Genomic DNA, 14,883 nt, shown 5'->3' with positions numbered 1-14,883 from the left:
GTGAAGTCTTCTCCTTTATTAGGAGTCAACGAAGACGCACTTCTTTCGCTTTATTGTGCAAATATTTCCACAAGCTATCATGATATAACATGTGCTTGCACCAGGGCGGTTTTCACCAATGCGTGGGGTGATCAACTGTATAGGGCATCAAAAAAATAGGGGGCTCAAAATATATAGATTTATATAGATATTAAATTTAATTATCAACATTCGTATAATTGTTGAAGTGGTTAGTATAACTTAGTAGATAAGTTCTTAGGTTTTTGCTTGATCTGGTTTTTTTTTTTTTTGAGGGAACTTGATCTCGGTTTGAGTCCTCACGACATCACGTTTTTTTTTATGTGTGCGAAAATTTTGTAGACCCAGCATTTTTTCATCTTTTGTAATTTCCGTCTTTTCTAAAATTTCTTCTTTTCTAAAGTTTCTAACTCTAATCTTTTCTTTTTTAAATTTTCTTCAACAATTTCTCAACTTTAAATCAAGGTGATTTTTTTTTTTAATTTTCAATTATATTTTGTATTTTCAGTTTTTTGTTTTCATTAATTAATTATTGCTAAGTGTGTATATATATATATATATATATTAAATAAATTTGACGAAAAGATCTATTATTTAATTAAATATTATTAGTTTAGTTTTTTCTTAACTACGAATAGAGGGCCGAAATTTAAGAATTCGCACAGGGCCTACGTCCTCTTAGCCCCGCCAGGGGCATGCACTAAAACATTATTGCAAATTTGACAATTGAAGGATTTAAAATTCGTTATACATAATGCGGTTGGATTGAAGAATTGGTTTTGTGTAAATATTTTTGAAAGATATTAGAAAGGGTACATATTAGATTTTTTCCTAATTAATGTATGACTTTAAGAGTGTGCTTGGTATCCATGTAAGGATATAATTAGATACATCAATCTTAAATAAATATTGTGAATATGATGAGATGAGTATTACGTTTTCACAAAAACTTGCACAGACCCGGGTGTACGGTACACCCTGGTCGTACCCGATCCAAATCCTGACCTCAGATCCGATCTAACTGGACTATCCTACTCGAATGTCAAGTGTTAGTGTTATTTAGATTTAGTGTTAGTGTCATTTACATGTAGTGTTGGTGTTATTTCAATATAGTGTCATTTGTAAAATAAAATAGTGTTAGCGTCATTCCAAGATCGTGTTAGTGTTAATGTCATTTGAAGAAAAAACGGGTCAGGATAGTCCAACTGGGTCAGGATCCGAGTCGGGTACAACCCGGGTGTACGGTGCACCCGGGTGTATGGAAGACCACCTCTTACGTTTTATGTGTTTGGTCGATAGGATTGAAAATCCAAATGATATAAACGAATTGTTGTATCATTATATAAATTCATGAGTAAGCTAAATTTATTAAAACAACCTTGATAAAATAATAAAGGAAATACCATCAAACTACGTCTTCCCCATCTATCATTCATTGAACACCCCCTTCAGACAAACCAAAAAAAGCTCCATATTCTCTGTCACTAAACAAGCCCTTTCCCCACCTGAAAACCTAGAAGAAGAATAGCAAAATGAAAAGATCAATGTATGTAACATGTGTCTATGTGATGAAACAAATGAAAAGGGAGTCTAAAATTAAAATCAATACAAGATATACATTTCGGTTACTTGAAATTGTATTAGCCTAAGATTACTCAAGATTAAGTGGGCCCAAGATTATTCAAGCCAAGCCAAGATTATATTCTACGTGACATTGTCCCGGGATTAAGTAATTATGGGCCGAATCCATTATTGTCCATATAACTAAACAACATATCATAACTGTCAAGAATTTGTCCATGCGCATTAAGATATTCGAGGGAGTCTTCTGCAAATATAAAGACAAGGAGAAAGCTATATGTAATGTGCATGAAATCAGATTCATAACAGAATTCAAAAACGATATTGTCAGACCTATTAGCTCTGATCATCAGTCATCATTTATCAACATCTATGATCTTATCTTCTACATTAGTCATTAGTCATTAGTCATTAGTCTATATATTCATATTGATTTCCAGCGGTTATAGTTGTTGTTCAGTTGAACAAGAAGAGAGAAAAGATTGTTTTGTGAGAGAGTTTGAGAGTGAGTTCTTGCTGAGTTTTGAGAGCTCTCTTCAATTTGTGATTGTAGCTATTGCAGTTTCGTTTTCTTTTGTTTGTTCATCAATAAAATACCATATTGTTGCCCCGCCCGTGAACGTAAATCTTCGAGTCAAACCACATAAGTTTGTGAGTTGTTCTTGGCAATCCTTTACATGATGTTGCTGCATTTTGCTTGTGATTTGTGAATATATCTTCGGTTCAGAAATTGGCGCCGTCTATCGAAAGAAATCGAACCAAGATCGGAGAAAATTCACAATGGTAGTGCGGTTTGATGTGGAGAAGTTTTCTGGAAAAAATGATTTCGACCTCTGGCGCATAAAGATGAGAGTAATGCTCATCTAGCAAGGTTTGGCGGATGCTCCGATGCGAGGGGATCTGATTCAAAAACTGATCCACAAAAGAGATGAGAGAGATGATGGATAAGGCACATAGCACCATCATTGTTTGCCTGACTGATAAGGTTTTGAGGGAGGTCTCAAGAGAGACTACTGCGGCAGGTGTGTGGGCAAAGTTAGAAAGCCTATACATGAAAAAGTCATTAACAAATCGTCTATACATAAAGCAGAGGTTGTACTCATATAAGTTCTTGGAAGAGAGGGAATCAACGAGCAGCTGGATGACTTCAATAAGTCTCTAGATGATTTGGAAAATATTGATGTCAGCCTTGATGATGAAAACAAGGCCATCATCCTTTTGAATGCCTTGCCTAAATCCTTTGATCAATTGAAAGATGCAATGTTGTATGAGTGGTGCGTCGTTTTACACCAAAAATATCTGGCAGTCAGCCGGTATGCCCACACTGCGCAGACAGCAGTAAGCAAGATTGTCTCCCAACGGACTGGCGAGAATTTCTCTAATTAAAGCCTGCAAGTGACCCACGAAATTTTGAGATTAAAATTGATAAAATACTAAATTTAAACTTAAATAAATAAAATCCAAATAAACCAATTTTTCCAATTAACCAAAAGATGAATAAAAATCCAACAATTAATAAAAGAATTTCAGCAATCAATTAAGTCCACCCTAGCTCAATTATTCCGATCATGGATGCAAAAATAACTTTAAGTCATGTAAACAAACCAGTTATAACCACCAAAGACGCTTCTGACGTGATCTTATTTCTCCTTAATTATTCGGTAACCAGGAAGACGCTTCACTAATTACTATCCTAATCGACTGACAACCGTAAGAGACGCTCTATAGGTTTAATGAGCCGACAACATTAATATCTAGAGAAACCCGATTCAAAACCAATAAACTCTGACGCAGGTTTATTGAATTAAGACTGCTTTTCCCTTGACCCTGATGTGTCAATTTACCACTAATCAAACCTAAACCACAATTACGGATGCCCGGTTCAATTGGCTATATAATTAATTCTAACCCAATAAATATTTGCAACTATCTAATGGATTAAAATAATTAATATCATTAAACATGCATGGAGAATCGCAGATACAAACATAAAATAAAGTATAAGAACAATTAGATCTCACAGAATAATTTTGCTAGTGCTTCCCTAATCGTTGTCGGAATAAACGAATTTAGCTAGAAAACATAATTAAATAACACAAGATAAATAAAATAGATTGCAAAGAATGATGAAAGAAATAAAACTTGAATTGAGGTCTCCAAACTTGCGTCCACACTCTGCTCTCAAAAGTTGCGGCTGGAATGTGATATCTTTCAAAAGTGCTGACTCCTAATATATATAACTAAGGAAAATATGAAAACAAAAACTAACCTAAACTAATCTAACTTTAACAAAAAAGTGGCGCATGGGCTATCATTGCAAAATAAAATAAAAGGTCCACTAAGAAAAAGTCAACTGTTCTAGCCCATGATATAATAGCGTCAATTCAGTCTTCACTCCATGCAATCAAACCACACCCAGGCAGAATGGGCACACCGTCCAGCACAGGCGTGACAACTTCCAATCTTCACTACTTCATGCTTCAAAATTCTTCTCAAAACCAAGTATTTTCTTCACAACCTATCAAATACCATTAAAATTCATATAAGACCATAATTCATATCCAAAAGATGATATTTAACACGAATTAAGCATAGAAATCATACTAAAATTCCCCAAATAAATGCGTATAAATACGCCCAATCAAATTCCCCCACACTTGAACAAAGCTCGCCCTCGAGCACCAAAAAGAACAAAACGACAGGGAAGGAACAAAACAAGACTCAAAACAGCGAGAACAAAGCTTTGGCAACAATATGATAGGTAATATTCAAAGTCTTGATCAAGATACAATCATCCACAAACCACTAACCATGCTCTTGCTCAGAAAATTATGCCATGTTCTTCATTCAAGTCAAAATTGTGCAAATTCAATCCTGCCTCACCAAGTTCACTCAATTCCTCTCAAAAGATAGATATGGACAAAATTAATTCTCACAATTCACAACTTTATGCCTTCAAACACAGCTTGCCCTTATGTCACTATCTCTACCAAAATATGGAACCAATGCACAAATCAAAAGGTCTTGCAATTTGGTTATAACGGGGCTAGGGTGCATATAGGTGGGATAAACAAGAAAAAGGATCAAAGATGCTCAATATGTAACTGAAAACATGCAAACACACCAGACTTTCCATCAATGAAACTCTAGAGTAGCTCCTCAAGATATCCACAATCCTCAAAAAGGTGTGCTTAACTCCAACATATAACATATAGGGCATAAAAAATGAATGAATGTATACACAATAAGCCCTTTATTTTCTTTGCACTTTTGCACTTTTTCTTTCGTTCTCTTTTTCTGTTTTCTGTTTTTTTTTTTTTCAACAATTATATCCCCAATAAATCATTGAATCATCACTCAGAACACTAAAATTATAGGAGTACTCATCTCTCATCTCGTCATAATCTAGTGCATTCACATATTTTTCAAGGGACAAAAGCAGGCTAAAAATAGGCTTAAGCTCAATATATGTGAGTTTTGATCAAATAAAAAGGAGCAAATTAGGCACAAACGGGCTCACTAAGGGAATAGTGAAGGTTCGGATAATATGTTCAGGCCAAACAATGGTTATTCCTAAATGCCTTAATTATTTTCATGCATTAAGTTCTCAAACTCAGTCTTGACTATAGCAACAGCAAACCAGAAATTCAACATAAGAGTTCGAATCAATCACTCATCAAAGAAACAACTAGAGCTAGTCATGTGTGCTCATTACGGCTCAATCCTCACAATTTAGTAGGCTTCAAGTATTTTGATCAAATTTTGCACGTTTTTCTCATACAAGAATACCTACGAACATATGCACAATTCCATCACAAGAGCAACAGCTTATCATACCAAATCCAATATCCTAATCTCAACTCTTCACATCATCCGTCATAAAATTGCCAAAGAACTCGAAACTGACAAGAAAACTAATAGAGCAACAAAACAAGGCAAAGACACACAGAAAAAAGACACCCCCCCACACTTGGACAACATAATGTCCTCATTGTGTGAGTGTATGACAGATCAAAAGAAAACACAAGTAGACAACTAAAAGACAGAAGCTTCAAAAACTAAAAGCAAAAAGAAAGAAACTTCCCTGAACGGTAATTAAGAAGGTGGGGGAGGGAGCAGTCCTAGAGCTTGCTCCACCGCTGCCAATCGTGTGCTCAAATCCACCGCCCATTGCGGTGGATGAGTGTCAAAGTGGGTGCACAAATCAGTGCGCAGGGTGTGAAGCTGTGGCAGGAACCAGGGTGGAGGAGTAGTGGAGTCGGTAGTGTGGCTGGACGGACCTGCACAAAAAGATGAAGGGGCAGTGCTCGAGCTCACAATGCCTGGCTGAGTAAGTTGAAAAGAGCCGGAGCTCGCCAAATATACTAGACCCATGGCCTGAAAATCAGAAACCGTGAAAGTAGAGATATGCATATGAATGGGCCAATGAAATGTATGGTGCAAAGCACGAGCTAACCGTGTGATTAACCCCCCAAGTGCAATGCGTCCTACCAACCTATTGGCGCACGCGCACCATTGTGAAGCTACCCAATACCCACAATTGACTTTCACTTGCCTCCGCATGCAATCCAACAGAAAAATTTCACTATGAGTAACAAATGCATCGAATCCACACGTCCAAACAGATTATAGGAAAGAAAGTTGTTAGGTCCAGAGGGTCTCGAATAGGTGTATAGGGGGGGAGGGAATACACCTATGGGCTATTTTTAAAACTCCTCAATCAAAGGGATCTCAGATAGAGATCAAAACGAAACTTTACACGCAAACACAGACTCCTGTTTTACTGAAAACAGTTTTGACCAAACAGGGTTCACGACTGATACTGAAAGCTCTTCAGTAAAGAGTTATCAGTTAAGTTGCTGGAACTTAACTGATGCAAATAAGGGCTTCAGTCGGGTTTGTTGGATTTGTATACTGAAAGCAAGAACTTTATGCTTGTATACAATGATTCCTGTTATTCACTATTCTTATCTCCTATCTGATTGTGTTCATGATTGCATATGTATGTTCTTTATCTCTGTATAAGTAGATTATATGGTGTGTTGTAGATCACAGAAGACCATATAATTGGAATAACCTTAAGAGATATAATATGATCACAGCCGAAATAACTCTAGGACAAGTTATTGGTTTAGGCTGCAGTATAGATGGAAGTAGTTTGTCTTGGCTACTTGTCTATACTGGTACGTCATTACGTATTGATAGGACCAACAGTTGAGATGTATTCTTCTATCTGACTTAAGTGAAGAATCAAGATCTCGGTGACTCATAAATCTTAATACTAATAAGTATTCAGATATATATGTTAATTCGTATATCACTTTGACTTACTATGGGCGAGAGTTAAATACTAACTCGAGTACTCTGTATCTTGGGTGATAGCGGTTAATATATGATATTTGACTATCTGTATTAGTACCCGTATCCGGTATAGGATAATGACATCCCCTTAAGGAGCTCAATAAGGTTTATTACGCTAAACCCTGCAGGTTGATTAAGTTCAGGCGTAATAATAAAGATTGAGTGGTACTGCTTAAGGAATTATTAAGAGATTAATTAATTTAAGCTGTCAGAGCTCTAATTAATTAATGGATGTCGGATATTTTAAATACGGAGATTTAATAAGTCTAAATACAAGCCCCGACTCATCACCGGCAATAAAGGGGTAAGTCAGTATCGGTTCTCTAGTGGAATGAACTGATATTTATAAATTAATTATGGTCTGGGCTGACCATAGATAAATTAATTTATTTGAGGCCCATCTTTATTCCTTGTATCTGGTCCCTGGGCTGGCCCAATGTCTCCTAGCCCAAGTAGGGCAGAAATCGCCTATCACAAAGAAAGAAGCGCCCCATACGTATTTAATTCTCTATTAAATACAGCTGTCAGCTCTCAGGAAAATACACTGATAAAAATTAGGGTTTTGAGAGCAGAGGGGGGCGCAGGAAATCGTGTGAGGCATTCTGTCTTGGGAATTTCCATAGCTCGTTGTCCATCCAACGTTGGGAATTGAGCGGGATACAGTCGAGAAGATCAGAGCTGGAGTCTGAATCATTCGACACGATCATCAATCATCTGTGCATCCGATTCTCAAGTAAGTTTTCCTAACACCTGTGTGCAGCTGTTAAATTCATAGGAGCATGTTAGGAATTAATCGTTGTATGATGAATTAATAATAATCCAAGAAACGATCATCGGGCAATCGAGTATTAATTCAATTTAATATTCCTTCAATTGGTATCAGAGCCCAGGATTAATTTCTTGGCTCTATTATTAATTTGTGTACGATTAATAATATGCGTTGTTTTTAACTGCTGTTGTTCTTCGTGATTCGTTGATTCGTGGGATACGTCGATTTGACGTTGTAATTGTTTTTCCACCACGAGAAAATCCGTGGTTAGATTAGATTTTCGAATTGTATTCGTTTTTCTGTTGTAATCTGTAATTTTGGAGAACAAACGAAGAACACGAAGAACGGGGATGAGGCTGTTTGCCGATTCAGATTTTACTGGCGAGGAGGAGGCGAGCGGAGGGGGGCAGCGCGCGCCTGGGCAGCGCCTGCGCGCTGTACGCGCGGCGTGCCTGGCGGGTGACGCACTGCCGCTGCCGTTGCTGCTGTTCCGCCCACGCCGAGGTCTGCTGCTGGAGACGCCGAGGGTGCTGTGCAGGGCTCCTGCGTGGGCTGCTGGTGGTGTGCAGGTCGGGCGAGAGCGAGGAAGCAGGCGGCAGGGGCTACGCGCGCTCGGGGCCGCGCCTGCGCGCTTTGCGCGCTGCGCGCCCAGCGGGCGGCGCACAGCCGCTGCTGCCGCTGCTGTTTCTCTACGCCGGGGGCCTGCTGCTACCTGGGCTGCGCGAAGGAGCATGCTGGAGGCGCCGAGGACCTGCTGCTGGAGGCTGCCGACCGGAGAAGATGGCAGGCAGCGGCGCCGCTCTTGGCAGCAGAAAGCCCTAGGCGGCGCGAAAAGGGTTCCCAAACCCTAAACCCAGACGCGGGTCGGTGGCGGGTCAGACGGGCAGGGCGCGGGTCGACGGGTCCTGAGGCGGGTCTGGGCTGCTCCTTGCGGTTCTGGGCTGCTCCTAACGGGCTGGGCGGCTGGGCCGCGGCTTTTAAGCCCAAATTGCTGGACTGGAGAGTTTTGGGCTGTTTTTTGGGCTGTTTTTGCCCATTTTTTAATTTCTTTTCTATTGTTTTATTGTAATAGATTAGAAATGGGTTTCCACGAATGGGTCACGAAGAATTTTAATTCTTTAATTATGTTCTTTGCATGTCGTGGTTGTTAATCCCTTATGCTCTTTACTTGCTTTTGCACGTCTTTGCTTGTTAATATTTGTTTATTAATTGCGCTTAGACGAGCATGATAGTAGGTTTGCCGTTTTCTTAAGCATGTTTTAGAATTCTGCGAGCATGATTTACATGTTGCGTTCTAGAGAAGCATGTTTAGGTTTATGTGCTTGAGCATGAACAAACCTTTTGAAAGAAAAAGACTAAGCAGTTTAATAATTTTTATAGTAATTAAAAATTATTTTAGACCTCCACATGCGGTCTCTAGACAAAGTGATTAGCAATATGAGTAACGGTCCACCCCACGTGGCTTACTTCATATCTGTTTCTCATAAGTTTGTCAGAAGAGGTTTCTATAAAAATATTTAAACCATTGAAGTAGTGGGAGTTATGCAGTAACGGTCCACCCCACGTGGCTTACTTGTATAATTTTCATAAGTACTTTGGAGAATGGTATTAAATAAGATAACCAAGAAAATTAAATTGAAAGCGACATGGTCCGCGTGAGTATGTTAATTTCGAGAATTTAATTTTCAAGGTTAAAATGTGGTTATTGCTTAGATATCATATCAAGTACAATGTACAACTTCCCCACGAAGTCCCTTCTTGATGATGATATGGTCTAGTTAAGGTGCCAACTATTAATTTCCTTTGTCAAAAGGTTAAGTTGACATGGATGGAAATTAAATGACTAGGTGAATAGTCTGGTTGAGGAGTTCGTGTGTAACTGTCCACCCCACGTGGCTTACACATGGGATTCTTTGAGCCGTTGGAGGTTTCATTAATATTGTTTTATCAAAAGGTTACAATATTATTGTTACGAATTATATGCTTTTCATGTTCTTACATGTTTAATTGTTTACTTTCAGATATGTCTATGTCTCCGATTATTAACATTCTAGCAAACAATCCTCTCATCGGTCCTAATTATACCGAATGGAAACGCCATATTATGTACATACTTGACGCTGATGAGCACAGTTTTGTGCTTACCACTCCACGTCCCGCGGCCTTAACTGATGGGTCGACTGATGCGGAACGAGAGGCGCATAAAAGGTGGCACAAGTCAAATAATATGGCCAAGTGCTATATTATGATGACTATGTCACAAAATTTGCAACTCCAGCATCAAGGCATGGACGATGCAGCGACCATCATGTTAAATCTCTCTGAGGTTTATGGGGAATCTGAAAGATCTGCTCGCTTTAACATCATGAGAGAAATCTTAGGATGTGTTATGAGCGAGGGCAGTTCTGTGCACGATCATGTCATGCATATGACAAATCTGTTTGACAGGCTTGATCTGCTAGGAGGGGGTATCGAAGGCGAAGCCAAGGTCGATATCATCCTCAACTCTCTCCCCAAATCCTTTGAGAATTTCCGTCTCAATGTCGTTATGAGCAAGGTCAACTATACTCTGAATGAGTTATTGAATGCTCTAGTTGCGGCAGAGGGAGTCATGGGCTCGCGTAAAGGGAAAGAGGTCCTTGTTGCTGCCAAGGGATCTACTTCTTCGTCGAAAGGCGGGAAAAAGAAGTGGAAAGGTCCAAAGGGCAAGCATGACAATGAAGCTAGTGGGAGCGGTAAAGCCAAAGCAGATGGCCCTACTGGCGGTGTGAAGAAGCCGACCGAAAAGGGGAAGTGCTTCAAGTGTGGCAAGGTTGGGCATTGGAAGAAAGATTGTCCAGTGCTCAAGGCAAAGGGACAAGGTACGTCACAAGTTTTAGTAACTGAAACATGTTTAGCTTCGTTTTCTACTCATTCGTGGGTAGTGGATACGGGGGCAACTGATCATGTTTGTTACACCTTGCAGGGCTTCAAGCCAACAAGGGAACTGGCAAGTGATGAGATCACCATCTCCATGGGCAATGCGTCGAAGGTCGCAGCTGTTGCTATTGGAGATTTATCTTTATGTTTTGGTGATGACATTTTAGTTTTGAGAGACATTTTATATGTGCCGGAGTTTCGGCGGAACATAATTTCTGTTTCAAAATTGTTTTTGAATGGATATTCTGTTGTTTTTGATAGAGGTGTTTCTATCATGAGAGATAACAAGACTATTTGTTCTGGAATTTTGAACAATTCTCTCTATACTATTACATGTCCAATTAACAACTCTGTCCATGTTGCATCTACATCACAAATCCTTCCAAATCCGAATAAGAGGAAGTATTATTCTCATGAACAATATACACATGCATGGCACCTAAGGTTAGGCCACATCAATCTAAATAGGATCCAAAGGCTCGTTTCAAATGGAGTCTTGAAAGACTTTCAAGCTGTTCCATTTAGAACCTGCGAATCCTGTATAGAGGGAAAGATGACGGCAAGGCCTTTCAAGGCCAAGGGGAATAGGGCCTCGCATGTGTTAGAATTGATTCACTCTGACTTGTGTGGACCGATGTCCACTAGAGCTCGTGGAGGGTATGAGTACTTCGTCACTTTCATTGACGATTACTCAAGATATGGGTATATTTACCTACTTCAACGCAAGTCTGAATGCTTTGAGAAATTCAAAGAATTCAAGGCAGAAGTGGAGAAGAGGAGGGGTAAATCTATCAAGTCATTGCGGTCTGATCGCGGTGGCGAATACCTCGGAAACGAATTCTTACAGTACTTGTCGGAATGTGGGATTACATCCCAATTGACTGCACCAGGTACTCCCCAACAGAATGGTGTAGCAGAGAGAAGAAACAGAACTCTTATGGAAATGGTACGATCAATGATGAGTTATGCATCTTTGCCTATTTCGTTTTGGGGATATGCCTTGGAAACAGCGGTTTATTTGCTGAATAGGGTACCGTCCAAATCGGTTCCTAAAACTCCTATCGAGTTATGGTCAGGGCGTCAGCCCAGCTTGAACCATATAAAGGTATGGGGTTGTCCTGCATACGTGCTAGACAAGGAAGCGAAGAAATTGGAACCCAGGTGCGAATTAATGTTGTTTGTAGGATATCCTAAGGAAACGAAAGGTGCTTATTTTTATAATCCTAAGGATCAGAAAGTGGTTGTTAGCACCAACTCACGATTCTTGGAGCATGATTATATAAATGAGCACAAGTCTAGGTCCGAGATTGTCCTTCAAGAAATCGAAGGCAATGGACAGGCGATTCCATCACCCCAGCCAAGTGTGCAAGTGAATGCACCACAAGACACTGCACAAACCATTGTCACAGCTGTACCACCACCGCTTCGTCGTAGTGGGAGGGTTGTAGTTCAACCCGATCGATTTATGTTCTTGGGAGAATCTTCGGATCTACTCCCTGTTGATGAACAAAAGGATGTCGACCCTGATAACTATAGACAAGCGATGAAAGATCGAGATGCAGATTCTTGGTACGAAGCCATGGTTTCTGAGATAGAATCCATGGGTGCTATGGATGTATACGAGAAGACCGAACTACCAGATGGCTTTGTAGCTATAGGTAGTAGGTGGGTATACAAGAGAAAGAAAGATTCGGATGGCGAAGTCGCAGCTTTTAAAGCTAGACTGGTGGCGAAAGGTTATACCCAGGAACAGGGTATAGATTATGATGAGACCTTTTCGCCGGTTGCCATGCTCAAATCTATCCGAATACTCCTTGCCATAGCAGCCCACATGAACCTTGAGATTTGGCAAATGGATGTCAAGACCGCTTTCTTAAACGGTTTCCTTGAAGAAGGAAGGGACATCTATATGCAGCAACCTGAAGGGTTTGTGAAGAAGGGCGAAGAGCATCTTGTGTGGAAGCTTAAGAAGTCCATTTATGGACTTAAGCAAGCTTCGAGGTCATGGAACAAACGTTTTGACGAGGTCATTAAATCCTATGGATTTACTCGTTGTGAGAACGAGAGTTGCGTGTACCGTTTAGATGCCAATGGTGACGTGGTTTTCCTTGCACTTTATGTAGATGATATCCTTCTCATTGGCAACAATGTTGAGCTATTATCGGACATAAAGAAGTGGTTATCCGAACAGTTTCAAATGAAAGACTTAGGGGATGCAGCGTACATCCTGGGGATCAAGGTCGTTCGTGATCGCCAGAAAAGGATGTTGAGCTTATCTCAAGCGTCTTACATTGATACTGTGATTGCTCGTTTTAGCATGCAGAATGCCAAGAAAGGCTTGCTACCTTTTAGACATGGCATTCCTCTGTCTAAGGACATGTGTCCTAAGACGCCTAGTGAGGTTGAGGAGATGAGGAAGATACCCTATGCTTCCGCCGTAGGTAGCCTCATGTATGCGATGCTCTGCACGAGACCTGATATTTGCTATGTCGTTGGCATGGTTGCAAGATATCAGTCGAACCCTGGACCAGGACACTGGACTGCGGTAAAGCATATTCTCAAGTACCTGAAGAGGACTCGAGATTATAGGCTAGTTTACCAGTCAGACAGTCTATTTCCTTTGGGTTATACCGATTCGGATTTCCAGGCTGACCGGGATGAGAAGAGATCTACCTCTGGTTATGTGTTTACCTTGGGAGGTGGAGCCGTATCATGGCGGAGTGCAAAGCAGAAGTGCATTGCAGACTCCACCATGGAAGCCGAATATGTAGCTGCTTCGGAAGCTGCTAAGGAGGCTGTATGGTTCCGAAACTACCTCTTGGATCTAGGAGTGGTCCCTAATTTGCCTAAGAGTATCATAATTTATTGTGATAACTCGGGTGCAGTGGCAAATTCCAAGGAACCCAGGAGCCACAAGGCGTCAAAACACATAGAGAGAAAGTACCACATCATACGAGAAATCGTAAACAGAGGAGATGTGCTAGTAGAGAAGATTGATACATTGGAGAACCTAGCTGATCCTTTCACGAAAAGCTTACCGCAAAAGACCTATGAGAAGCATGCTCGAGGGATGGGATTGCGGTTGATGCCACCCACTTAGAGAAAAACTTTCAGTATAAGTGGGAGAGATGAAGTGAAGTTTTGTAATAGCTAGTATTTAGACACATTGTATACTAAAAGTTTTGCTTTAGTATAAGTGGGAGATTGTTGGATTTGTATACTGAAAGCAAGAACTTTATGCTTGTATACAATGATTCCTGTTATTCACTATTCTTATCTCCTATCTGATTGTGTTCATGATTGCATATGTATGTTCTTTATCTCTGTATAAGTAGATTATATGGTGTGTTGTAGATCACAGAAGACCATATAATTGGAATAACCTTAAGAGATATAATATGATCACAGCCGAAATAACTCTAGGACAAGTTATTGGTTTAGGCTGCAGTATAGATGGAAGTAGTTTGTCTTGGCTACTTGTCTATACTGGTACGTCATTACGTATTGATAGGACCAACAGTTGAGATGTATTCTTCTATCTGACTTAAGTGAAGAATCAAGATCTCGGTGACTCATAAATCTTAATACTAATAAGTATTCAGATATATATGTTAATTCGTATATCACTTTGACTTACTATGGGCGAGAGTTAAATACTAACTCGAGTACTCTGTATCTTGGGTGATAGCGGTTAATATATGATATTTGACTATCTGTATTAGTACCCGTATCCGGTATAGGATAATGACATCCCCTTAAGGAGCTCAATAAGGTTTATTACGCTAAACCCTGCAGGTTGATTAAGTTCAGGCGTAATAATAAAGATTGAGTGGTACTGCTTAAGGAATTATTAAGAGATTAATTAATTTAAGCTGTCAGAGCTCTAATTAATTAATGGATGTCGGATATTTTAAATACGGAGATTTAATAAGTCTAAATACAAGCCCCGACTCATCACCGGCAATAAAGGGGTAAGTCAGTATCGGTTCTCTAGTGGAATGAACTGATATTTATAAATTAATTATGGTCTGGGCTGACCATAGATAAATTAATTTATTTGAGGCCCATCTTTATTCCTTGTATCTGGTCCCTGGGCTGGCCCAATGTCTCCTAGCCCAAGTAGGGCAGAAATCGCCTATCACAAAGAAAGAAGCGCCCCATACGTATTTAATTCTCTATTAAATACAGCTGTCAGCTCTCAGGAAAATACACTGATAAAAATTAGGGTTTTGAGA

General features: G+C 39.9%; 1 protein-coding gene across 1 annotated transcript; it reads left to right on the top strand.

The window, feature by feature from the left end:
- Window positions 1-10,320: 10,320 nt before the first annotated feature.
- LOC131013680 (glycine-rich RNA-binding protein RZ1C-like) lies at window positions 10,321-11,216 on the top strand. Its single transcript, XM_057941808.1, has 2 exons — window positions 10,321-10,590; window positions 10,695-11,216. The coding sequence occupies exons 1-2, from the start codon at window positions 10,341-10,343 to the stop codon at window positions 10,724-10,726; spliced, it is 282 nt and encodes a 93-aa protein (XP_057797791.1). The 5' UTR covers window positions 10,321-10,340; the 3' UTR covers window positions 10,727-11,216.
- Window positions 11,217-14,883: the final 3,667 nt, after the last annotated feature.

The sequence above is a fragment of the Salvia miltiorrhiza genome, chromosome 2 (genome assembly GCF_028751815.1).
Source record: "Salvia miltiorrhiza cultivar Shanhuang (shh) chromosome 2, IMPLAD_Smil_shh, whole genome shotgun sequence".
NCBI classification, from domain to species: Eukaryota; Viridiplantae; Streptophyta; class Magnoliopsida; order Lamiales; family Lamiaceae; genus Salvia; species Salvia miltiorrhiza.
This window is presented reverse-complemented; position numbering and strand designations above follow the sequence as displayed.